Genomic DNA, 26,980 nt, shown 5'->3' on the forward strand with positions numbered 1-26,980 from the left:
GACTCCTCAGCTAACCTGATTTGCCAATAGCCAGCTGTCAAGTCAAATGTGCTCAAAAACTTAGCAGAAGCTAGTTTATCTATGAGCTCATCTGCCCTTGGAATAGGATGTGCATCTGTCCTAGTGACAGCATTGAGTCCTCTGTAATCCACACAGAACCTCATCTCTCTCTTGCCATCTTTGGTGTGAGGTTTGGGGACCAGAACCACTGGGCTAGCCCAGGGGCTCCCTGAGGGTTCAATGACACCCAGTTCCAGCATTTTGTGTACCTCAGCCTTTATACAGTCCCTGACGTGGTCAGGTTGTCTGTAAAGTTTGTTCTTTACAGGCAGACTGTCACCAGTGTCCACCACATGGGTGCACCAGTCAGTTTGACTAGGTATCAAGGAGAACATATGTTGAAATGATTGTAGAACCTGTCTACATTCAATCTGCTGATGCTCAGTGAGGTTGCCTCCAAGGGTCACTCCTTCAACTGAACCATCTTCAGGGTTCTGAGACAACAGGTCTGGGAGAGGGTCACTCTCCTCCTCCTGTCCCTCATCTGTAGCCATGAGCAAGCCCATGTCTTCCCTGTCAACATATGCTTTTAACCTGTTAACATGGAGTACCCTGTGGGGACTCCTGGGAGTTCCTAGGTCCACCAAGTAGGTAACCTCTCCCTTCTTTTCCAGGATTGTATGGGGTCCAGACCATTTGTCTTGGAGTGCTGCTGGGGCCACTGGCTCCAACACCCATACCTTCTGTCCTGGCTGAAACTCAACCAAGACAGCCTTTTGGTCATGCCAAGCTTTCTGTAGGCCTGGCTTGCCTCAAGGTTTTTGGATGCCTTCTCCATATACTCAGCCATCCTGGAGCGGAGACCAAGTACATAGTCCACTATGTCTTGTTTAGGCTTTTTGAGAGGTAACTCCCATCCTTCCTTCACTAAACACAGTGGGCCTCTTACAGGGTGCCCAAACAACAATTCAAAGGGGCTGTAGCCAACTCCTTTTTGTGGGACCTCTCTGTAAGCAAACAGAAGGCAGGGTAGAAGGATGTCCCATCTTCGCCTGAGCTTTTCAGGTAATCCTTTGATCATACCCTTTAGGGTCTTGTTGAATCTCTCAACAAGCCCATTGCATTGTGGGTGATAAGGAGTGGTGAACTTGTAGTTGACACCACATTCCTTCCACATAGCTGTCAAGTATCCTGACATGAAGTTGGTGCCTCTGTCAGAAACTACCTCCTTAGGAAACCCCACTCTGGAGAATACTCCCAGCAGGGCCCTGGCCACAACAGGTGCTGTAGTGGTCCTAAGGGGAATTGCCTCTGGATACCGGGTGGCATGATCCACTACCACCAGTATAAATCTGTGCCCAGATGCAGTGGGAGGATCCATGGGACCCACTATGTCTATTCCCACTCTTTCAAAGGGGACCCCCACCACAGGTAGTGGTATTAGGGGGGGCCTTTGTTGTGCCACCTGATTTGCCACTGGCTTGGCAGGTCACACAGGAGCGACAAAACTCCTTGGTATCTTCATTCATGTGAGGCCAGTGAAAGTGAGGGACAAGCCTGTCCCAAGTCTTGTTCTGGCCTAAGTGTCCTGCTAGAGGAATATCATGGGCCAAGGTAAGAAGGAAGCCCCTAAATTGCAGAGGTATAACCAACCTCCTGGTTGCACCAGGCTTGGTTCTCTAGCCTCTGAATAAAGGAGCCCTTCATCCCAATACACTTTATGGGTACCTTGAGCATTCCCAGCAGCCTCAGCAGCAGCCAGCTGTCTGAGGGGTTCAAGAGAGGGACAGGATAACTGAGCCTGCCCCAAGTCAGCCCTGGAAGGTCCCCCTGTCCCCAGAAACTCAACCTGATCAGGTTCAAGCTCTTCAGGGACAGTTCCTTCAGGGTTCTCTAGATCATCTTCCTGGGAAGGCTGATCATCACTTGGAGGCAGGGGGGAAGGCACAGCCTTAACCCTCCTGTTCTTCTTCTTGGTAGGTGCTTGGTCCATTGTTCCAGGATCCAAGACCTGTGGTTCAGTAAGGCACGCTTTGGCCTGTGACCTGGTCACAGCAAGGACATGTGGTGATATACCTAACATCTCTGCATGTGTCCTGTACTCCACTTCTGACCATAGAGAACTCTCTAGGTCATTGCCCAACAAACATTCTACTGGTAGGTCTGCACTAACCACAACCCTTTTGAGGCCAGTTACCCCTCCCCATGAGAAGTTAACAACTGCCACACTATGTGAAGTAGTGGCATTGCTGGCATTGGTCACCAGGTAATTCTCACCTGGTATGTACTGTCCAGGGTCCACAAAGCCTGGTGTCACCATAGTGACACTGGCACATGTGTCCCTGTAGGCTTGAGCCACTTTTTCATTTATTAAAGGAGTCTGTCTGTACTTGCCCAGGTTACTGGGGCTCACAGTCAGGGACAAATCTATGTCCCCATCACAGATCAAGACTGCCTGTGTCAGGGTTCTGTCTAAGTCAGAATCTCCTTCAGTTCCCATAGTGATTCCCACTACACCCTTTGTTTGGGGACCAACACTGCTAACAGTAGTACTGGGAGCAGGTGCCTTAGGGGCAACAGTGTTGGGGGCTCCACCCTTCCTACAATCACTAGTCCAGTGAGTTGTATTCTTGCAATGTTTGCACCAGGGTTTCTTTGGACCTTCTTTCTTCTTCCCTTTTGGCTGGGACCCACCCTCGTTAGTACTAGTTTGGGGCCCTGTTGAAGACTTTTGGTCTTTAGATTTCTGATCTCCACCCTTTTGGTCTGTTTTCTTCTGATCACCCCCTTGGCCCTGGTTCTGGTTCTTTTGCTTAACCCTGGTTCTGACCCATTTGTCTGCCTTCTTTCCCAATTCTTGGGGAGAGGTCAGATCTGAGTCAACCAAGTGTTGATGCAGTTGCTGGGTCTGACAGTTATTTAAAATCTGTTCTCTCATCATCAAATTGTACAATCCTGTATAATCAGATACCTTACTTCCCAGCAACCAACCCTCCAAAGCCTTAGTGGCACATTCAATGTATTCAGACCAGTCCTGAGTCTGTGTCTTCTGGGTGTCTCTGAACATTAACCTGAACTGTTCAGTGGTTAAGCCTAACCCATCAACTAGGACACTCTTCAGGACTCTGTAGTTTCTGACATCCTCCTCCCTAACAGTGAGGAGTCTATCTCTGCCTCTTCCTTCAAAGGAGAGCCATAAGATTGCTGCCCACTGGTCTTCAGGAACCTGCTGCACTTTGCAGGCTCTCTCAAGAGCAGTCATCCATTTGTGGATGTCATCCCCACTTTTGTAGGGGGGCACAACCTTGGACAGGTTCCTATTGTCAAAGACCCTATCTTTGTCCTTAGGGACAATGCTGCCACCAGTGGGTATAGACACACTCTCTTTAGGTTGCCTAGCCTTACTCAGTTTCTCCTCCATCAGAGCTACTTCTAGCTCCTGTTTCCTGATTCTCAGCTGAGCTTCCTGCATTCTGGCCTCATGCTCCCTCCTCTGAGGGGTGGTCATCCTTCTCCTGGAGTGACCTTGAGAGCCTCTAGAGGCATGAGAAGCATTAGAGTCACCTGAGTGATTCCTTTGCCTCCCAAGCCCCTGGTTAAGTCCACTGGGGAGATCCAATGGGATGATCCCATTGTCAGTCCCCAATAGCCTTAGTTTAGCTGGGCCAAGTATAACACTTGGCACTGGGCTATTTCTCCCTTCATCCTCACTACCATCTGTATCCCTATCACTTTCATCCTCTGTAGTATGAATCTCATCTAAGGGGGTGACTATTGGAAAGGGGTACCTCAGTGGCATCTTCAGAAGGGGGGCCTCCTGTTCCAGTCCCTAAGGGGCCTAACTGGGAGGCTTTCTTGAGAGCTTTCTGATCTTCATCAGCTTGTAAAAGCTCTCTGAGTTCAGCAGAAGTAGGGTTTTTGGGCTGTTTAAGGCCCCTGATATTTGCCAACTGCCTGAGCTCATTTTGATTTAAGGTAGCAAAGAGAGTTGGTGCCCTCTGGGGGTCACTCTCGACAGAGATGGGTACCTTGGACCCCTCTGCCCCCTCCATTGCTCTTAAGTGTGGGTGGATGTGTTGCAATCTACCTACACTTGGGTTTACCTACTAAACCTATCTAGTAGTTGTAGTCAGGGTGTGCTACTCCCTTTGCTCTACAACAACTAAGTTCAGTAGAACTTAAGTATATCTATCTTGTTTTATATGTACCTACAGGTACCTATGTGATTTTTCAATTGGTAACCAAGAGATTACAATGGTAAAACACAGCAAGCTCAAATCCAACCGCTGCTCACCAATGTGAGAAGTTGGCCTGGTATATGATGTTCACTAGTTAAAGTGACCACCTTGTACCATGCCAAGCAACCCTTATGGTGTGGTTGTAAGTCAACCTTTTCGGACTAGCTGCCCTAGTGGTAGCGTAGGCTAAGCAGTCTTTGAGGCTAAACTCGTTAAAGCGTGTTAAGCAGGCTGTTTTACCAAATGTAACCCCCCTTTATACCAATGAAAGGACACCACACAGATATATATTGAAAATATATATGTATTTATTTCTCAAAGTATCCCCTAGACTCTTTATGAGCACAGGAGCACAAATCGTTAAACAAGACAATGTTATAATATACAGAAGTTGCACTTTATATGGATGGGCCCTGGTGGTCACTCAAACCATATACTAAAATAGTGGTATAAGTACCACGAACAGGAAAGGGAAAAGGCCTAGGGCCTCTAGAATCGCTGGGCCTACAAGGAGCTAACTTTAGTTAGTGACCAGGAGGTCCACGGGTCGCGTGTGCAGTGAGTAAAGTCACACGCGGGCTCCCATAGGTTTTCAATGGGTGCGTAAAAGTTAAAAAGTTACTGCAGAAAGGATCTTCTGGATGGACTACGATCTCAAGATTCAAAACACAGACACTAGAGATGTTTCTCTACACTTGGGCACCGGAGTGCCAGCGTTACCTCACCCACAGGAAGCGGGTGCATAGGTCTCGAAGTGCGTCGGGTTTCTTCTATCGATTCAATTGAGCCTGATGACAAAGATGCTGCAGGCGGTCGGTCCAGAAGAGATGCGTTGGATCCAAGGGTGGATCGGAGTTGTAGAAGACCGGAAAGCAGAGGGGACAGTGTTCACAGTCACTAGCCAGTGACCGGCGTGGCACCAGGTAGGTACCAGGCGATGTCGGGTGCAAACAGGTGATGAGGGGTAGCTTGTCTCCGCAGCCACGTGGTCCCTGAAGGTCAACGACGTCCAGGAGTCAGTTCACGAGCTGTCCCACGCAGGCTCTCGCTGTCGGCGGTGTCGGCGACTCGAAAGAAGCAAACAAGCCTTGGCAAAGGCAGGAGTTGTGGAAAAAGATGTAAGCTGATTGTTCTGACCAGCAAGGTCAGAGGGTCTGCTCTTTTGGAGAGCAGCTAGGGCCAGTCTGGAGCAACCAGACCAGCGTCGTTGATTTTCAAATAGGTCATCAAAATGGCCACTAGCCAACGGGCCAGGGACCGGGCAGGCGCGTCGAGATGCAAAGTGCAGAGGGGCCCCATGCAGATCGTGGAGATGCTGGAGGGCTCACCTTTGGTGCAGATGCTGCTCGGGTGTTGGGCTTCTCAGGACCCAAAGCACAACTTGGAGGGAGCCTCTGTCGTTGCGCTTGCAGCTTGTCGTCGGTCTTCCAAGATGGCTGGCTCCACGTGTCTCGGTGCCTCCACGGGTTCCTTCTTTGCAGGGACTGTGGATCGGGCGGTGAGAGGTCTGGAGGTCCAGTTCCTGTCGGGCTCTGGTCTCGGGCTCCGGCAGGAGGCGGCGGCAAAGCAGACGTTCAATAGCTGGTTGGTGCTTGCGTTAGCAAGATGGTCACTCCCTGACCATAGGGGAGATTTCCTTCAGTCCTCTGTGCAGCAGAGCGTCGAAATTCCCGTCTTCTTCTTGTGGTGAAGTTGATTCCAGGATGTCTGAAGTCTTAGGCCACAGCTCCTACCTTTAAGCGGATTCTAGGGGCCGGACTACCTGCTAGGTCCCTCCCTATGGGTGGGACCAGGAAGGGGGGTGGTTACACCCCCAATCCTTTGTCCAGCTCGCCCCAGGTCCGGGGCTGGTGTGCCCCAGGACCGGTTTTAACTGGCATATGCACCGAGGCTCCTTGTGAGCCTCAGGCATGTCTGATTCTATTGTAGCCCTACCTGACCAATACACAAAATCCTGTCTGGGGTGGTGCATGCACCTCCCCTGGCAGGAAACCCTTTGTCCACGTCTCCCAAGCTGGAAGGACTCCCAGCAGCAGGAGGGCAGACTTGTGTCTGTGGTGGCAGCATCCATTTTGTGGAGCGGAGGCTATGTCTGATTTTACCCGGGTTTCAGGTACTGTACATGTCGTGTCCCTCTAGAAGGGTGGAATGCTATCCCCGTCGCCAGAATTGGCGAGGGGTTAGTATTCCAATTCGTATGACACCTTACTCGACATGTTTTGATAAAGCCAAACCAAAGATAGCATTTAACCGCGAGGTTCATAATGCACTTAAGAGTATATGGTATGGCGATATCTGGAAACAGCAAAAGGAAGTGGTTCCGATCACTGCAGACAGGCTCAGCTCATGCCAGAGCACCATCTCACATGAAACCAAGCACTCTGCCTTCAGGATTGTTAAGGCCTGCCATAGGAGTGACTTATAGGTTAATATGTGTCCCATTTAAGGTTAGGTATAGGTATACTACACCTAAGTAAGAGGTGCTTACACCAACTTACCCCAGCTGAGTGATCAGCCAGTTGTGTCAAATTTGTTAGGCCAGGCCAGGGGTGGCATAATACATGCTTCAGCCCCTGGTAGGCCTTAGATACACCAATGCCCTGGGTACCTAGTGTACACTGGTACAGGGGCTCACAGGGTGATCCAATTCCAATTGGTTATGCACCTAGGGTGCATAGTGTCAATTTAGTTAGAGAGAACAGCAGGCTGGGGGTCTGATTAGCAGGCCCACAGCCTCAATATGTCAAAAACCAGTGAAGCAAAAAGCAAAAATTTGGGGTGACCATAGGATAGCAGACCCTACTCTCCTACAATAAGACAATAATACAAGTACCCAAGAAAGGTACTCAAGAAAATGCTTAAAATACTGATACAAATAAATACCAATATATACTACAATTACTGGCTAAACAGTGCACAGATGTGTGCCAGTTTGAGGATTCTGGTTAGGAGCTCCATGTATAGATTAAGCAATGTCCAGGAGACAGTAGAACCTTGGTGTATACGTAGCAACATAGGCGTCTGATCGGAGAGAACTTGGTTGATTAGAAAGCGCTGAGTTCTATTGTGATGGAAAGAGGAGAACAATTTTTGCACAGTATTGGAGAGGTCCATTCTGTGTTTCAAGAGGTTAAGGAGGAATTTAATGATTGACCATGTCGAATGCCGCTGACAGGTCAAGTAGGATTAATAGGCACGTGCCCGGGTTCAGGGTGGAACATACACCTGATCGAGCAGGGCCAAACAATTAATATTCTGCAACTCAGATCTTATCTCTAAGTCAACCCAGACATTAAAATCCCCGGAGACTAATGGCATCAAGAAATCAGTGATTTCTTCAACAAATCATCTGCTATTACCTAGTGGGTGGTAGACCGACACCAAGGTAAGGGGGGCATTTGGAGCAGTACTACATACTGCCAGCATGGCTGCAGAAGGAATATGGAATTTCGGTTACAATTTTTTTTACACTAAATCATTTATAGACAATTCCTGTCCTTGACCCACCCAGACATAGCTTGTGTGCTATTGTGCCTCCAGGTGGAATGGCAGTGGCATTGGTGGAGTAACTGCTATTGGTCAGCTACGTTTCTATAAGACACAAGAGATAGAGGTCCAATCACTTAATCTGCTTCAATTTACTGGTTTCAGGTTGCGTGATGATTTCATTTCAAGACCGGCTTTATTTAGACTTTGCACAAATATTGCTCTAATCTCTTGTATGTTACATAGAAGGAATTTCCTTGAGTAGGCAAGCTGTTGCCTGCCCGATGAGTGCCCTTGCTCCGGTGGGGCCTGTATTTGACACTACCCTTCTTTACTTACACTTCCTGAGTTAACCATTGTCATTTTGACCAGAAAACCCCAGGTGGCACATGGCTCTCATCACAACTCCAACTTCTTAGGTTGGATGACTCATAAACATTTCTTTCAGGAGAGGAGGGCAGCATTGGGAGACCCTTGCGCGGCAGGCAGCCTACTCTTCTTGTTTCATCTTTTTAAATACTGCTAAGGCATAGAATGCGAGGAAGGGAAAGGTCAAAACATGGGCATCCCATGACCTGGTGCACAGGCTGAGTGGGTCTATCTGTTTTTTTAACTGGATGGATTATCAGGAGAGGAAGTGTTCTCAAAATGCAAGTGCCAAGAGCTGACGCGGGTGGATACAAGTACTGCTTGTATGACATCCCTAAGAGATTGATTGTTTGCTGTTTTTTTTTTCCCAAGGTAAGAACAATAGTACTTATGCTCATAAATGTTTTTTAACAATGAGGACCACATTTAACATATGTATACAAAATAAACTGCATGCAGCATGTTTGTTGTTCCAAAGTGGGATTTTGCTTCAAAAATATATTTGATTTCTCATCATGGAAGCCAAGATCAGATAGACAAATGAATATACCATATAATTACCATTAAAGAAGGAATTTCATATATTTTCAGTTATCCCATTTTATCTTACTTTGGAAAAATCCCCAATCAGATTTTCATCTTCAATATCACTCTCTTTCATTTGCTGGATGCTTTCCTTCACCTGGTTAAAAAACAGACAAACATGAATTACGGGACGAAAAAGTAAGCCTGAAGCGTGAAGTGGCAGATCAAAACGTGGGGCGATGATATTTCTAAATCTGTTACAATGTCTCACAAAGTTAATCAAGTTGCTATAAACAGAGGTAGACAATTTTATTATGTGACTTTTTCAGTTATTTACAAATTAATTATATTTTAATTTTATTTGGAAAGATGACTTTGTCATGTTTAAGTCATTTCCTTCCATTGAGAAGCCAAGGTCTCAAAACAAAGATGATCCCATAATCAATGTTTTATAAAGTAATATAAAGTAGTTTATTAACGCATAACTAGAAAACAGGTGATTCTGTTGATAAGTGCGAGATGAATAGGCAAATCAGAGAGTAAATATTCCTTTTCTTGGCTCCATCAAACCCAGCATTAACATTATTGAATCTTTCCAACAGTGCGTGCTTTGAGCAAGATCAGAAGACCTTTGGTGAAAAACCTCTTATAATCCGTAAGGAAAATGGACATTTTTGACCTAGGAGGCTAACAAGCACTTCATAAGCTTTGCACGAACAATAATATCTGGCGGTTATTTATTATTTGCATATGTTCTGTAAAGATCCTTCGAAACCGGTCCCAGGATGCTTGTTTCCGGTCCAGGGAAGGCATGGCTTGGGGTTCGGGCTGGACTTTTCCCATGAGGCACAGGGTCAAAACTGATTTGCATATAACTGGGTCGAACTGGGGTGGCGAATTGAGCTAAAGAATGATGATGGATTCAACCCAGATCTGTGAGGGGGGTTGGGGGGTGGCCCGTCCATCATCTCCTTGTGTTTGCTAAGCTCCGTACAGCAGCCATATTGGGCTCAGTCGCTGTTGTGTTATTGTGGCTGTACAAATAACTGTGTTTGCTGGTTAAAGGCTTTGCTACGACGGTAAATGCTACAAAAATAAAGTAATACAGCAGCGGTGATATGGATACTGACGTCCCGCCACAGCAAATGAATATTCCTAGTAACAAAGCCGGCCTCCTCTACAACCTTAACTTCCAAAACTCCTATCATCGACTCTGATTCATCCTGTACACTCCCGCTTACACAAACGGATATGTTATAAACATCAGCAACAAGTCTTTCTGTGCCTGCTTACTCTCACGCATAAAAAAGACCACACACTTATGCTCCAATAACAAAACGGGCTCAGGTAAACTTATGTAGACAACTTCGTGTAAGCCCCAGGCTGAGAGCCCTCGTTCACCCTTGGAGAGCCTGCCGAACGTCGAGCTCAGTTAAAGCTCAGACTCAACTCATGACCACATTTGCTGTGGCATCACCAACTCCAGGTCCGAGCAACGCCAGATTGAGGGGTCCATCCTGATGGAGCCCGGGGAGCTCTGTGGGGCCTGGGAGACATGCCTGAAGAAGCACTCAAGCCGGGAGAGCGTCAGGCCACTGCTGCTTCTATCGAGCCTGGGCGGCAGCAGGGACCAGACACCGCCACGGCAGCAGCACTGACCAGAGCATGACAACAGCCCGCCGGACCTGCCAGTCCAGCTATGAATGCAGCTGCAGAAACTCCTTATCTCTGTGTCCATGCTCTCCAAGCCCAGAAAGCTGATCTACAATTGATAGAAGAATCACAGATTCTTTGGACAAGCGCCTACCTGCCATGGAAGCTGACCGTGCTTAGTACAACTGCACAGTGCACACAGTACAAACTGCGCACTGGGCAGGGCCGGTGTTCTGTTCATTTACACCCCACATTACTAAAGATATGCAATTTTCGTTTCTTAGACTTGTCAGAATTGGACCCAGACTGTCAGTTTCTAAAACAGCACCTCTTCCAAAAAACGTTTTGGCCGCACCACATCCATAATCTTGGCCCACCCATGTACCTTCGAGGTTCTCTCAGATCCAGAGTGCTGGAGCTGGGCGTGGGTACAATGTAATGAGCCCCCCGTCCCCACCGGCCTAGTCTGTTATGCTATGCGCTGCGAAAGTTGCGTTTTTTACATCACAATACCGTGTCCTATGTCAAAACGCCACCAGAGGGAGCTGTAAGACGTGTTTTGAGATTAATACCACCAGCCCAACGACATGTACTTAGGATGATGGAGAGAAATACACGGTGTATGTCTATCTGTTTTATACTTCTATTTATACCGTTCCTGCGGGTAATTATATTTTAATTTCATTTGCAGTTATTTTTTACACGTCTTTGCCTATTCTTATAATTGAAAATATCGCACGCTTCGTACTGGAAATAAATTGATTAGTTTTATGATGATACTGTCTAAGTACATTATTAAATGTTTTTTTTTCACAAAACACGTGTACTTTTTAATAAATGAATTGTTGTAGCAATCAATATTAGAAAACGGAGGTGCGCAGTGTATGGTGACAACGGTTATACAAAAACAGATGCATTCACCTGACAGATCTACACAAGCACCACAAAGGCGACGTCCTTTTCTGCGACCAGCAGCCCGCTCGCACTCAACTGCTGTGAAAGAAGCGGCTGGGGATAGCTAAGGTTTACAATATAGACATATCTGCCAAGGTTTCAGATTGCTTATGTGTGACGTTTTCATAATTTCTGTGTAATTGTGAGTGACCTTTCATCGACTATAAGTGACACTTTCTCGTGAGCAAAATCAAGCCGAGTGAAACATATAGAAATCTGAAATGACACCCAATTGAGCAAAGACAAACTCTAAGGGGCATATTAACAAGTGCTTTATCTCCGCTTTTTTAGCTTTAAAAGCCAAAGAAGCGGAGATAAAAATATAGCCCTATCAACAACAGGGTGCTAACATTAGCACCCTTTTTCACTACGCTTTCCTTTGCATCCCTAATGAGATGCAAAGTGCGTTCTAGAGCAAAATAATAGGAGAAATATCGCTAAGCGACATTTCTCCTATTATCAAGCTTCACTCTAACCCTGTTAGAGACAAAAAAAAGCAGCGCTAACCACGGTTAACGCTGCTTTTTTACGTCTGCTAATTTTCAGACATAGCCATGTAATCCAATGGGAGTTGGATTACATGGCTAAATCCACCATGGGCTATCAACAAGGATATCCCTATCCTTGTAGTTTTATCGCTGCATTACCAGCGATAACCTCCCAAAATGCCGCTATCGCTGGATTTTTTATCGGCTAGGCGGTTAGCGTTGTTAATAACGCGATAACCAGGTGATATTATCCAGCGATAGCGAGCGTTAAAAAAATTAACCCTAAGCGCCCTTAGCGTTAATTTTCCCTGTTCCTTGTTAATATGCCCCTAAGATCTTAAAACTGCTGCAAAGAACCAGAATTGGAAGGATACTGTGAGACCCGACTACCAAATAGGATGTGAGACGCCATACTGCCTGCAAATGAGCCTTATGTTCCTGACTCCTACTGTGTCCACTGAAATGTATATGCAGGAGTGGGCAAATGGGCTCTTTCACTACGGCCTTTGCAGGTCACACACACACACACAAGACATGGAGCAAGACTGCTGCATGTAAAGCAAAGCTGGCACTGCATGCTTAATACTCCCTGTGGCGGGTTGGCCTCATGATTGTGCAGATCATACGCTTGCTCCTTGCCTGCCTCAGATTTACCTCAGGGAAGTGAAAAATATAATCTGCTGAGAAAATAGCCAGAATGTTCTAGTAGAGCCAGAACTCCTAATTTTGATCACCAAGGAAGCCCATAGGACAAACAACAAGGACTCAGATGAGGTGGCAGAGGCGGCTGCCAATGAACTGCTGAGGGAGGATAGATTCGCATTCTTCTGTATTAAAGAACAAGTTGAGGAAGTGTTGGTAACTGAAAAGACTTGGACAGACATGCCACATACTAGCAGGAGATATTTTACCGCATTCGGAAAGTCTTCCATCGTATATGTAAGTGTTCCCTACTTTCCATCACAATATCCAAAAGCAATTGAAAAGGGACAAGACATTGCTGTCCCAGGACAACACCTGCAGTTTCTGACTCATTGTGCCCAAATGAGCTCTTCCTCTAGTTCTGCTCACCGGGCAGTAGGCATGTGGCATGGTTGCACCAATGCCCAGTGCCTAGTACAACTGCACAGTACAAACTGCGTCCTGGGCATGGTCAGTGTTCTTTTCAGTTACAGCAGTATACAGTATTTCATTAACATGCAGAAGCTTTAACCTTAACACATCAGATTAAATTAGTGCATTGAGAAGTATTTTTATGAAGTGATAGTTTGCAAATATGAATTCAGAAATAGTCATGCCTCCCTGGCAACAATGCAAATAGTGAACTAAGAGGCAAGTCATTTGTTATGTGCACACTCTGAGTACCCTGGATTTGTGTTATACATGGACAACATTATAGTCTAATAAATAAAATGCAAAAGAAGGTTATGTATAGTGTGCATCTTGAAGTCATGGATTTCGAGGTCCTCTTATATGTTATAATGAAGAAAAATTTAGGCAATGTGAAATAACACAATTGCCTGGTATCACACAATTTGGTCAAGTGGGGGAGCTGGGATTGGTCCCAGATTTTCTGGCTTCACAATGTGCAATTCATCCTTTAGATGTACATGCTTCCCTCCCCCTACACCCACCTTACACCCCGTGCCTCTGACTGCTATCCTGTTGGAATCAATGTGGCCCTCTGTCACACCTCAGGCCAAACTTTTTGGCCCCCTGTAAAATGTTTGCGAGTACCCATGGTGTAAGCTATCAACATTTGACAGCGTGCTCGCTGCTTGTACACACTACAGATACTGGAGGATGCATTGATTGGTCCTATGAGGCCTTCATCCCAGCAGCCATTCCTTTTGACAAGAAGCTAGCATTCAACTCATGAGGAATTAATATTCTTGAGATGGGCGGACTGCAGCTTTTTATGGAAAGTCCTTTTCTGGTGCAAGGCTTTGAACGTCTGCTGTTTTGCAAAAGGAGAGAGGCTGGTTGTAATACAATGCACATGTTTTTGTGCACCAGGCACTGAATATTAAATGGAAATGAGATTGTGGGCAACGTACACTTGAATATAAGTCAGTCGAAAGCTAATACTTGATAGACCCCTAGCAGTCTGTTTCTATCACAAGCATATAGGCAAGGCTATTAAAAAAAATGCGACAATGGCGGATCACAGCATGTGGCAAGACTAACTAAACTATGCACCAATTAAAGGTGAAATATGACGCAAATGTAGCACTTAAATGTACATTATGAGGCACCTTCTGTGGCATAATTGTTCAGCTCGCAATGTTTACTCCCGCTTTTATTGATACACATTGAACCTAGATATTTCTTAAGGAAGAGAAAATACATTCAGAAAGTCCTGTGAATAATGTATTCTCTTAAAATAATCGATTTTGTTATGTGTGGAGACCCTGGAGAACTATTTTTAGGTTGTGTCTACCAGGCAGTGGAGTTGTCTTGTTACAAAAGATCTATTGTGGGCTAATCAAGAAGTTATTAAATGGTGTTGCCAGCTGCTTCCTTGCACCTTTTTTGTATTATATATTTATTTACTTTTGGCCATGCCGCACAGCACCCTGCTGATGATGTACAGCTGCAGCATCACCAAAAGGCAATGACCCAAAGCCAAGACCTATTAGCTTTGCCAATGCTTGTTTTCTTTGCCGACACTCTAAAGCTCCTGGAAGTACCTCTTTGCAATGACAGACACGCGTGCTGAACAGTATTGGACATTACACGTGTGTAAAGTAAGAGCCCCACCAGGAAGCACTTGGTGGTTCAAGACATCTGATGCAGAATGTTTGGGATTTTTCTAAAACCAAGTGTGCCTTTTTTATTAAGTAAATGTTACTTTGTGAACTCTGCAGAATAAACACGGATGTGCATGAAAAGTGAACCAAAACATTTTCATATCGAAGAAGAAACATTTGTTCCGTCCCTTTTTCCCTCTATTTAGATATTTCAGGTTTTCGCTTTCTGCTGTTGACCTAAGCCCTCCCACTATTGCAGGAACTGGAGACATCAATAGCATCGGGGCAAAGGTCTCAACTCTTTAGAGCCAGTATACAGGAATTGAGAGCTGAGAGGGGACCAGTTAACTTTTGGGAAGTATCAGAACTTGTATTGCATTCCATATGCTGCGTTTTTAGTAACTTTTCCTCTTTTAACTTTGAAACAATTCATATGTTAAAATCTACAAAATCAAGTAGCAGATGAGAGTTTATATGGCAAGGGCGACCAAGTCACTAATTACACAAAAATGATGTGGCCATGAAACCTCATAAGTTTTATGGCTCTGCTGGTGTTACTGTTAGTGTACGAGATCTGTTTGTGATTCATACGTAAATTACTATGATTTTCATTTTTAACAGTACCTACTTTTGCAAGCATTTTAAAATAATGTTTACACGAAATCTGTATGAAATATATAATTGTATTTCCTGCGTGCAACTCTACTTTTTGCACACTTAAACCAGACTACTATTCAAGAACTATTAATAAATGTATCAAATGCAACCCCACACGGTCCTGAAACCTTTACCCGCCCGTGTTAAATGTTCTATCGGCCTTGCCCTATATGGGGCCCACAACACCAAACGGGGAAAAATGTCTTACATTGTAAAACACCCATTCAATAAATTCTCGTGAACTGAAATGTCGTGTTTACATCGCACTGGGCTTTGTCTTGGAGTCATTAAAAATCGTAAACATTGTTACTCTCACCCGTGTTGCAAAACGATTGCCAGAGGGTCAGTCTTAAAAGACAGCATTTCAAATGAGTGACTGTCACTGGTATCATTGGACAGTCAGTCTGTGCAGCAGGAGAGCAAGAGTGGACTGTGCCAGCATTTCAGAAGTACAATCGTGTGCCATGATGGGATTCTGCACAACGGAAGCGCTGTATTTGGGACCAATAGTTCACATTTCAATCACCTGCACATCTCCGATCACCCTTATCGATGCAGCCTGACTATCCGGCAATCGAAGTTCAGATGGTTTAAAGGTGAGAGCAAGTACCTGAGGGTACACAGGTCCAGCTTTAGAACACCCTCTGGATACCAAGATGGATTCCTCACTGCGTGACCCCTTGACACGAAATTATGAACAACATGTGCTTACCTGGGCACATTAACCTGTGATATGGGTTATGTTAACTGTGCACCTGCTGTCTTGTTGCACTGCGTCCTTGCGCCCAGATGCCTCTGTTGGAGAACATTGCACTTAATATATAGATTTTATTCCATATGGGGATGGATTCAAGTTATGGAACCAACAGAAAATGCAAAATAACAATTCCTTAGGGAAGATGTATGAACACATGACTTCATGTTCTAAATGTCGTTTATTAAAATCTTAACAATAGCCTTTTTCAACGGGTGGAGCTCCAATTCCAGCTCGGTCGAAGCACGAGGCAACGACTGACAGAGCGGGGCCTCATTGACTTGAGCTGTTGCAGGGTGAGGTGAGGTCTAATCCCTGTATCATACGGATTTCCTACACATCACGCTGATACAGAGGATCAGTTTAAGATATCAGAGGTTGTATCAGATTCAACCCGTATGTATAAAAAATATTTTTCACTTATTTGAATGCAGTAGCAATTGAAAACTTTTGAAGATTGGTCCTGAAGAAAGCCGTGGATCGGCTGTCCAGTTGGATGAAACATGTCGACCATTTACAAGCAGTAACTTTTCTCACTGCTACATTGATTTTAAGAAGGATTGTATGTGCGATCCCAAATAAGATGCAGCCATCTTCTCTCTTGCAAATCCTTTTATAAATCACACACTACTCTGCACTGCACCTTTCTCACAATTTTGGTGATCTTATCAGAGGGCGGATATGTCTTTTCTGTTTCATCTGCTCTCTTTCGTCTGAATGATCCATTAGAGGATATAATCCACCCAGAACCCCTCTATGATCAAGAGGGTAAACTGGTGGTTGATTGGGAAACCCAAATGATGATAATGATCACTTTGGTGTATGATGGGAATCCAATTATCAATAAGGATCATTCTATTTGATAATTTCTCATAATTCTTAGCACTTTCTCTTTTTGACACCTATTCTGACATTCCTTGCTACAACTCATAGTACACGATATTACACATGATTAATTTAGTATATTAGACCCCGGATTATATATGTGTTTCTTGTGGTCTATACCAGTATGCCTGTGAATCATTTGTACCTGTTTGCATATAAAGCAAAACCTAAGGCCTTTGTTAGTTCTTGTTTTTTGATTTGTAATTTGAGCATGTTTCACAATTGTGTTTTTCGTGTAAACGATAACATTTGAAAGAAAATCATAAGTTTATTAAGATAAAAAAATTGAATTTTGACATAGAATAATTTGACATGCTACCTGCAGAAAATAAGATACAGATACACATTTAGAGTGTTTTGTCGGTTTAGTCAGAAGAGTATCTATTTCACCTATAATTGCTGAGCTCTTGGCTAACCAAAAACTGACCTTAGAGCAAATGTCCGTACTTCTTTCCCCTAGTCATACTTCCATGTTGGTCAATAACCAATCATCTCCCCTTCGCTTAGTGCCTGAAGATCAGTAGACGATCCCTGTTGGTGGTTATATGGCACATCTATTACATGCTTGCAGACCCCACTATTTGGGGTTGGTAGACGGGCTACTTACAGTAAGTGCTGCCTCTGCATCTAGTCGGTAATTGCTCCCCCTTCTTCGGCGATCATGCCGCCTCTTATAGAAGTGCTTCTCGCTTCCTTCTCCTGTGAAGGGCTCTGGACTTCGAAAGTGGTTGGTAAGTTTCATTCTAAATTCTTTCTGCAGAAATGTAAACATTTGAGCTGCAAATAAGATTATTTGGGCTTACCAATTTGAAATATTTAATTGGGCTATGAAATGCGTTGACATGCTTGTAAATATGTAAGGTTATAAAACATCCTTACCTTTTAATTTTAATACTAGTACATCTCCATATATCAACAATTGAAAATTATTACAGTAATATTAAAACATTGTTTGAAGACTACAGTGAATGTTGATCTCTACAAGGGGGCACCACAGGTTAAAGTGATGATAGTAAAAATGTGAACCCAAAAATCATGTGTGTAGAAGGGGCCATACGTGTTTTGAAAAAAATGTGGTATTCATACTTTATGGTTTCTGGATTTCGCAATTCAAAACTCTTTCCTTCTAACTTATTTTCTATAAGTGTTTCATTTTGGGAACTGTTGGTACTTTGTGAAACAGGAAGTGGCATGAGGAAAGGACAGGAAGTGTATGCTGTAGGAGCCAGAGAGCAGCAAAGGCACAAACTGGGCGATCCCATTCTCTTTTACATCCCACCAGGTTTAGACATCTGTTAACACTGCTAAATACTGCTTAGATTCCTGTAGTTGGTGATTTTGCCCTTACAATTGTTCTTCAATTTATACACATTGCAATCCTTCCTCTCAACATATACCTGGGGATCCTGTCTCCCTTACATCAGTACCCATTCATGAATTGCTATTGGTGTTAATTTCAATTGGATTTTCTTTTAAATTTCTTACACCATCACACAATTTGCTTTTCTCCGTAATGGTGTAAGGTCCTGATCAGTCACTGGCATAGGAGTACACATACCTTTTTGCTCTAGAGCTCATCTAGGTACAGATACTAGCGGAATCAAAGGGAATCTATCGTAAGGAGATGCGTCATATCTTAAAACTTCCAATCTCGAATGAGAGGAATACGAAAATACAAGACATAAAGAAAGAATTTAAGAATAGGAACTTACAGATAAAGCAGAATAGTGTGGACACTACTTATGCTAAATTATATCATGCTATAGCGACTAGGAATGAGCGAGCTTTTTGGTCCCTGGTGGGACACGGCACAAATTCGCATAAACAGTCAGATGACCTTTTTGTCCCAAGCCATATGTGGAAAAATTATATCAAATCTTTATACAAATCATCGGTTATATGTGAATATATGTCAAATAATGCGGATGGTTCATTTGCAGAAATAACTGAAGATGATATTGTCAAATTAATAAAGAGTTCTCGCCCATCCAAGGCAGCAGGACCCAATGGTATCCCTATTGGCTTGATAAAATGTAACATAACTTTTTGGAGTGCGATGTTAAAACAGTTGTTCGTACAGGTAATTAAATGTGGAATGATACCATCTTCTTGGAAAGGAGCAATTATTCACCCGATTTACAAGCGTGGCCCAAAGGACGATCCGTCCAGCTATAGATTGATAGCATTGCTGGATTTTGAAGGGAAACTGTTTGTGAAGCACCTCCAATATAAATTAAGGGCATGTGCGGAGAAAAAATCATTAATACCAATAAATCAAACTGGATTTCGTTTAGGATGTTCGACCCTTGATAATATTGTTTCACTGCCATGATGGGAAAAAAGGCAAGTTTGCGGAAAACAACACTATATGCCTGCTTTGTGGATAATTCCACAGCATTCGACAAGGTCAACCGGCAAATGCTGTGGAGTAAATTAACAGCATGGGAGGTTGATTTGAACCTTCTAAACTTTATTATCGGCCTGCATTCGGATACATGGGTCAGGGTGAAGTTGGCCCATGATAATACATTATCACCAAAAATGGATACCACTAACGGTCTTAAGCAAGGCTGTGTCCTTGCTCCTCTGCTATTCTCTTTGTACATTGCAGATGTTGATTCGGTGTTAAATTCAGAAATGGGTGTGGCACCTAAAGTAGGGGACAAAAAAATACCATACCTAGCATATGCCGATGATTTAGTAATTTTATCCTTAACTTCTAATGGATTACAGCATCAACTGAACCAACTAGATACATATAACAAAGTGAATGGTTTGATTGCTAATTTGTCTAAAACAAACATTGTTACGTTTGGACAGTCTACACAATCAAAAATGTGGACTTTAAGAGAAAATCCAATTGAGGTAGTGGACCGATATAACTACCTCGGCGTAACATTCGACAAAAAGTTATCATGGTTAAACCATAAGGTCAGTAAAAGTGTAAAATCTACAACTACTACAAAATCAATCACGAGATTTATGAAACTGTGTGGAGGGAATGCAATTATCCCAGCATTAAAAGCTTTACAGATGAAAATTATTCAGTTTCTATTGTATGCATCTCCTGCCATGAACAAGAAAGTCATCTTTGAACTCGAAAATGTTTTATGAAATGTGTACGCACCATACTCCACCTACGACAGGCAACTCCACATTGTATGATACGGTTGGAATTTGGCCTAAAATCTCTGGAAATGCTGCATAAGAACAGCTGTGTTAACTATATTATCGATTGTGCTAAGGCCAATTCATGCACATTGAAACATCTAATAATGGAGGAGCTCCTGAGTAAAAAAGTAAAAGATCTGCAACTTTCTAGTACAATGATGGAAATAGACTCTTATGAACTGCCTGATATACAGGAGATGGGACGAATGACCAGGGATGTGCGAAAAAAATTAATATGTAAAACATTAAAGTTAACACAGTGGAATTTAGATCGTCTACAAGCCGGGAAATATAAACACACAGGCCTAATAATTGACACATATACTTTGCAGGCTCAAGAATACTTGGGATGGAATCTGACCAGTTACATTAAATGGAAATACCTATGGTTCAGACAAGTCTATATTCCGATAGGGGAGTTTGAAGGGACTTGGAATAAGTCTCTCAAAGATTCACAGGCATGTCGGCTTTGTGGAATTGGGAAGGAAACTCTTGAACATTTAATATGAATTTGCCCGAGACTGTTGCTTACACGGAGGTTATATCTACGCCCCATGTTTAATAATGCCAAAATAAGAACAACTAAAGAGGCTATACGTTATTGTTTTAGGCTTACAGGGGAAAGTGCAATCAGAAGGATGGTTCAGTTTTTAGAACATGCCTATAAAATATTAAACGACTAGATGGTTTTTATTGGATCTGTATATAGATGCAAAAATAGGTATCACGATCTATGTATATTTTCTTTTTTAGGATACTACGCATTGAAAATATGTGATTTTTTAAATTCTATTTTTATGCTTGTTTATTCTCTATTTATTGGAATCAAATGATTAATGCAATAAAGTATTTTTTACTACTACTACTAGCCTGGGTGAAGGAACGTGTATATTTCTCTGGTGAGTAGCCTAAGTGTACCCTGGAGCCCGTGTGTCACTGGACCTCTGTCCTGCGGCCATAGGGCCTGTCTTAGGAAATGGTTCAGATGGACTAACCCAAGATTGAAAGATATTGCTTCCTGCCTCTGATTCGTCCTGCAACATCCTTTAATGGAGGTATACTGAGTAAGGAGGGTGGGGAGAAGAGATTTCTCCGTTCTTCTTATTCTTGGTCCACTTGTCCCATTGTTAACACTCTGGAGTGGCAGAAGATAGCAACAGGATCTTCCTGAGCATCAAGAAGGTACTAGCTGTGCATCCTCGAAGACTCGCCCTTGACAAGTTGCAATGTCAATGTGTAAAACCAACAGCATGGATGAGGTGCAAGATATTTTACTGGTTGTGAGCAATCTAACAGCCCAAGTCCAGTGTCTCACTACTAATGCTGAATTTCATCCGTTACTAGGAGTGGGGTCGGCTTTGCCCACAGTAGGGAAAAATACAACTTTTCTGCTACTTATATAGAAGTTCAAGAGAAAATGGAGGGCTGGGAATTTCAGCCATTCCAGTGTCTCACTACTAATGCTGAATTTCATCCGTTACTAGGAGTGGGGTCGGCTTTGCCCACAGTAGGGAAAAATACAACTTTTCTGCTACTTATATAGAAGTTCAAGAGAAAATAGAGGGCTGGGAATTTCAGCCATTGCAGACTTACACAGTGACTCCTCTGCCCAAATAGCAGAGTTGTAGGCTTTATTAATGGCTTACAGAAATCAGACCCACAGGTTTCCACTCTTTCTCAGATTCAGCTTTCTGTTTAAAAGGTTTTAATGTTGACTTAAAGCAATAGCAGCAAAGTGGTTACAAAAGGTCCAATGGAAAATTGAGTAAGGGGAAACAGCTAAGGAAAAAGGTAGCCATGGTTCAGAACAGCCCACTTTTCTGCATGTGCAATACACTGTGGCACACCAGCGAGGAGAGTGAAGGAATACACTCCAAAGGGAACGCAGCAATGATATAGCCACGAAGATGTAGAAACAACCCTCAAATGTGCACTCGGAACCAGATTGAAAACAAAAGGCAATGCAGACATTTCGTTAGCAACAAAGGAAGCTTCAAAAGCACAGCCTATACAAAACAATTTCACAGTGAAGTTCATATACTCTGGGACCTGAGGGCAAACCTACTGTGACTATTCCTGAGGTGGGGGGAGGGGAGGATAAATTCCAAATAAGACAGATTGGGAGGATCTCATCATAGAAGCTAATGAAGGACTGGCCTCAGCTCCTGCGTTAACACCGCTTCATCAAAGATACTGGAAGCCACTAATGCCACAGCAGACTGAAAGCTATATGTTACAGTTCATAGTTTGTTAATGAAGCCGCCTTCCATTGTGAGATCTATGTCACACCCTCTCTCCGAGGCTTCACAGCCGTCCAGGTGAATTTTGGTTGCTGTAGACTGTTGCTCCAGATTCATCTGGGTTTGGCTGCAGCTATCTGTGCCCAGTCACATCATAACAAAATAATATCTCTAGTGATCGGCAAAGTATACACTTTTCGGTCAGATAATGGACCGGCTTAGAACCAGACCACCAATCAACTATGCCCCCGTTGTCAGGCATGACTCCTTGACTCTCCATATTCCTCAGCCCCAAATTCTCATGCACAAAGTAGATGCAAAAGCCTCAAAGAAAAAGTGTCATTGGTTCCTCTGAAGACAACCTTAACACCAAGGCCGAAAAACTAAAGGAAGCGCACTGTCAGAAGCTCCTACCAGATGACAGAAACATAAAGAAACAGGCACCAGAAAGGAAGAAGGATATGGATGAAAACTATCTGCAGTTTATTTCAAACAACAATCATGTTGCATTCCTGGAGGGAAAATAATATTATTATAATTAAATCTCAAAACAAAAGAGGATCATTAAAATAAGACAAGCATTGGCAAAGCCCATCGGTCTCGCCTTTGGGACATAATGGCTTCAGCAATTGCTTTTGGCAGGACTGTACAGCATCGGTACACACACTGGCCAGCATACTTCAAATAAAAAAAAATACTGACAAAGCCAGTAGCTCAAGCATAGATTTTAACACTATTTTCAGATTTTGCTCGGAATCAAGGAAGCTAAAAAACAATCAATTTTTAATTTAAAATAAAAATGCATTGTCAAAGTATTGGTGTGTTTAGTTGATGCAAAATCCTGGACCCTTGCTATGTGGCTAGAGCTGGTTTACTCCTTCAAACGCGCTATAAAAGTGAAATCATTTGCTCAATTGCTCATAGACTGAAAATTGAGGGGAGGGGCTCTGTGGTTTAGACAGTAGATGTTTATTTTCTATTCCAACACACAATCAGTGGTAGTCTCCTATTATTCTATTATTGAAGGTACTATGGTTTAATTATTTTAAAAAAAATTCACGTTGTGAGAAAGGGTGCCAAAAATTCCCACACAAGCTGCTTTTGCGGAAAACAGTCTATTCTATTCAAATATGTTTATTCATTCAAGGTTTTCAGGAAAACAAAAACACAGACTTCAAGCTGTAATTAAAAGAGGTTTCTACAAAACTTTCTGGCACAGGCACAAACATAAGTCTGCCAACACCGCCACATGAGAAATAAACCCACTGTGCCTAACCTTAACTTAGTGAAACTGCGATATGGGAAATACAAAACACGGCTTGCTGATTTATGTGTATCCTGGCATACAATATGCTTTTTTCAAGAAAAACACAGAGTTTTTAAGAACATTAACTGGCAGTAAATTGCTCTTTTTCCAGCTTTGCTCCTATGTTCCAATACTGATAGTTTGTTTAAGATTAAGAGATAATTAAAATGTATTTAGGCAAGTCTAAAAAAACTAAAAAACTGAATATTCGTGTGACGGTTTAATACTAGATGGTGCTGTTACTGTTAGGTCACAGGAGAGGTCAACAGCCAGCGCACTACCCACTGAGCTATTGTTACGAATGCTAACAATGCGTACCCGGGTGGAATGATATGAGTGTTTGACTTATTTTGCTTTTTTTATAGTGAAACAGATTAGATACTAGCCAAAGAGTGCCATACTACTGCACAGTATTACGGAAACATGATCAGTGATGCCATGCGCGTTTTGTTTTACATGGTGCTTATTTACATACAAGGCACACAAAAGGGTAATTGTTCAATGTGAGCCACACAACCGCTGAGGACATAAGCTGTGCAGAAGAAGGACATGTACTTGTACATGTCACCAAAATCCCAAAACAGCAATATTGGACCATAAAAAGTGCTCCACTCATGCATTTTTTTGAAATTATAGCTGAAAAAATGACTTATGAAATGTGTATGGATGTCTCCAGGAAACATTAGTTTAAACAATTTTTTTCAGGAGAATTATGTCTGTTTTACTCCTACTGCATATATATATATTTATGTAGCGCTCAGTGTAGCTGTGAAACAGCTTCTATGCTCTGTATCGTATGTGATAAAGTGCTAGTAAAGAGAATCATATGGCATTCATGCACCCTCTCTCTGCTGAGTGAGATTGGTCCCATGAATTATGCATTTTGAAACCGCTATCTGTGCAATAACACCCAAAGACATAAAATAGATTCAATGCTATACAGTGTCGTATTTGAGAGCATAACATAACTATGGTAAGTGTTTGATGCAGCAGAACAACATTCACTGTTTGGATCTTCAACATGAAGCCCGTTCTGGTGCCCACAGCTGGGCCTCGAGATGCAGTGTGAGGGGGAAAAACATCAAACCGCTCCGACTCAGTTAACGTGTCTGCACAGAGACCATTCCACGGCTCGGGCAGTTTGATACACTGCTGACAATGAATCACTGGACATCAAAAGCCATTGACATGGCAACCAGCAGCCATTCAGGCCTTTTCACACAAGACATATATATTGAAGCAATGAAGAAACGAAGTTGACCGGAGAAGGGCGGAGGCATGGTGGTGCTGGGAATGGGCTGATCACAAATGAAAACACAGGAGACAGCACATTATCGGCATCCTCACATTTATTCCAACCTAAAGCAGTGGCAGGCCGGGGGTGATTTATGGACCAAGCAAGCATATAGGGGACGAAGGAGGTGGGGGAAAAGCTATCAAACGCACACAAGCTACCTTGGCCTTTCCAACCTAAATATATATTTAAATGTAAAAGAGAAGCACAATGTCTTTTAGCTACCACAAAACCATAAGGAGAAACACACTGCCGTTCAAATGCCTTAGAAGCACAAGGAACAAAAAAAACGTGCAGCTTCGAAAAAACACAAGTGGGAAGCACAGAAAAAAATAGTGCTAAAAAACAAACATATAAGCACCAAAGTGTAAGGCTACAAGTAATTGGATGGTGCTCCGTGGGAAGGAACAAAATAAGAAAAGGAGGGGCAAATAGGAAATATTAACCACTAGCAAGCAAGATATTTTAAATGACACTTGAAGTAACAAATTAAAAGCAATGGTCGGGTTGTAAGCCCACAGAGTGCATACAACATGTCTCGAAGAGACAGCACACGTGCTGCCTAGGCTTAAACTAAACCGGCCAAACACAAGCATAAATACCATAGTCATATTAGGGCATTCATGGATATTGAGTAGTCAGGAGCATTTGAGAGCTCATACAATGATCCAGGCAGGCTGCTGTTGTTTGTACACTGCTCTTCAGGCTGACAGAAATTTTTTTTACTTTTAATACTTTTGTCTTTTTTAGGTTTGGCTATAAACAGCTTTAGATGTAGGTGAGACCTCACACATAAGATACAGGAAGGAGGTTTGTGTTAGCTCTGTTCAGCTTGTTTCAGTGAGCTCTCTCCAGGCATTGGCTTGCGGTGTTGCCATTATCCATCATGTTTTGTGTCCAACCCATGTCTTTTTGCAGACATTTACCTTTTAAGGGGTGGTAATTGTGAATAGTTCATGCTTGCAATGGCAACTGTTCTTGGTACTTGCACAAACCCACATACACCACTGTTTACCTTAAGCATAATTCAAGTCAGGGAGTAGGATGCTGACTGTACCATGCATCAGGGGTAGCAAGCTGGCATTAGTGTGTCCTGGGACCTGTACCTTTAAGTGGGTAAGTGTTGGATCCACATTTTGTAGTGAACTAGAAAGTTGCAGGAATCCTGTTGAGTCCACCTTTCCTCAGGGCATTCAACGTGGCAGCTGGAATACAGTCAGTAGCAGGCCATTCTGCGGAGATTGTGTCACTACTGACCTGGAGGGTCTCTAGGAAAAGGTGGATTCTCCTGGTCTTCTATTTGTGCCTCTAGAGTGTGAGGAATCCCTGGGCACTTCTTGAAGTGTGATGTGGTACAGGACCCTGATTGTCCTCTCTGAATGTTGACCTTGGACCTGGTAATGCCTGGCATATAGCACAAGTGTGACTTGAATGGTAGGATTAACCTGCCTCTCAGATACGGCTTCTTGACCGTTGCAGTGTCTCCAGTGTTGAGTCACATAGACCTGGCGTGAATAGCATTATCTTTTACCACGCATGCTAAAACCATGTGTGGCTTAACAAAGCAGTCAATACCACAACTGTGTCATTACCACGAGTTCCATTACAACGCAAGTCATTATACAACGACTCGCTTTAGGCAAGCGCTGGACTTTGGAAGAGTTTAAATTACTATTCCAACTCCAGTCGGTATATCCAACACCAGTCCAACACCACATTCCCTAATGCAAGTCGATGTAATGACTTGTGTTGTAATGGAACTCGTGGTAACATTGCAGTCGTAGTACTGACTGCGTTGTAAAGGCACTACGATGTAATGCCTGCGTTGTAATAGATGTTTCCCCCTGGCGCTTGTCAGACCCATCAGTCATGATGCTGCCTGTCTCCTGGTGCCACCCAGCTGCACTTCATCACACCTTAAGACTTCACAATATTTATAACAGTGGGTAATAACACCTAATAGCACATCAATAAATAACAACACTTACTGAATCCAATAAATAATCAACAGCTTTTTCTGTCGTAGTGTTGGTGTTAATGCGATGTGTAATCCTTTTTTGTTTTAAAACTTTTTTTATGTTTGAAAGAAAAAACAATACAGAGATCTCAGCAGTGTGTACAATAGACTTCAGTGTGAGATATACATTACGACAATTCCGTTCCTTAGACCATGAATAACACATAAGCAAGGCTCCAGGCAGCAAGGACCC

The 26,980-nt window shown here is 43.2% G+C and overlaps 1 protein-coding gene across 3 annotated transcripts in view; it reads right to left on the reverse strand.

The window, feature by feature from the left end:
• The window catches only part of LOC146867599 (M-phase inducer phosphatase 1-B-like), a 198,081-nt gene that overhangs the window by 61,046 nt on the left and 110,055 nt on the right, over positions 1–26,980 (reverse strand). Inside the window, exons 4-5 of one of the 3 annotated variants that reach the window (XM_085606391.1) lie at positions 17,367–17,536; positions 8,704–8,775 (exon numbers count right to left, since the gene is read on the reverse strand). In XM_085606391.1, the coding sequence (XP_085462517.1) occupies positions 8,704–8,775; positions 17,367–17,536 (242 nt within the window). The remainder of the gene's footprint in view (positions 1–8,703; positions 8,776–17,366; positions 17,537–26,980) is intronic. The other 2 variants (XM_085606390.1, XM_085606393.1) reach the window with 2 other exon arrangements.

Source organism: Triturus cristatus, chromosome 1_2 (genome assembly GCF_964204655.1).
Source record: "Triturus cristatus chromosome 1_2, aTriCri1.1, whole genome shotgun sequence".
NCBI classification, from domain to species: domain Eukaryota; kingdom Metazoa; phylum Chordata; class Amphibia; order Caudata; family Salamandridae; genus Triturus; species Triturus cristatus.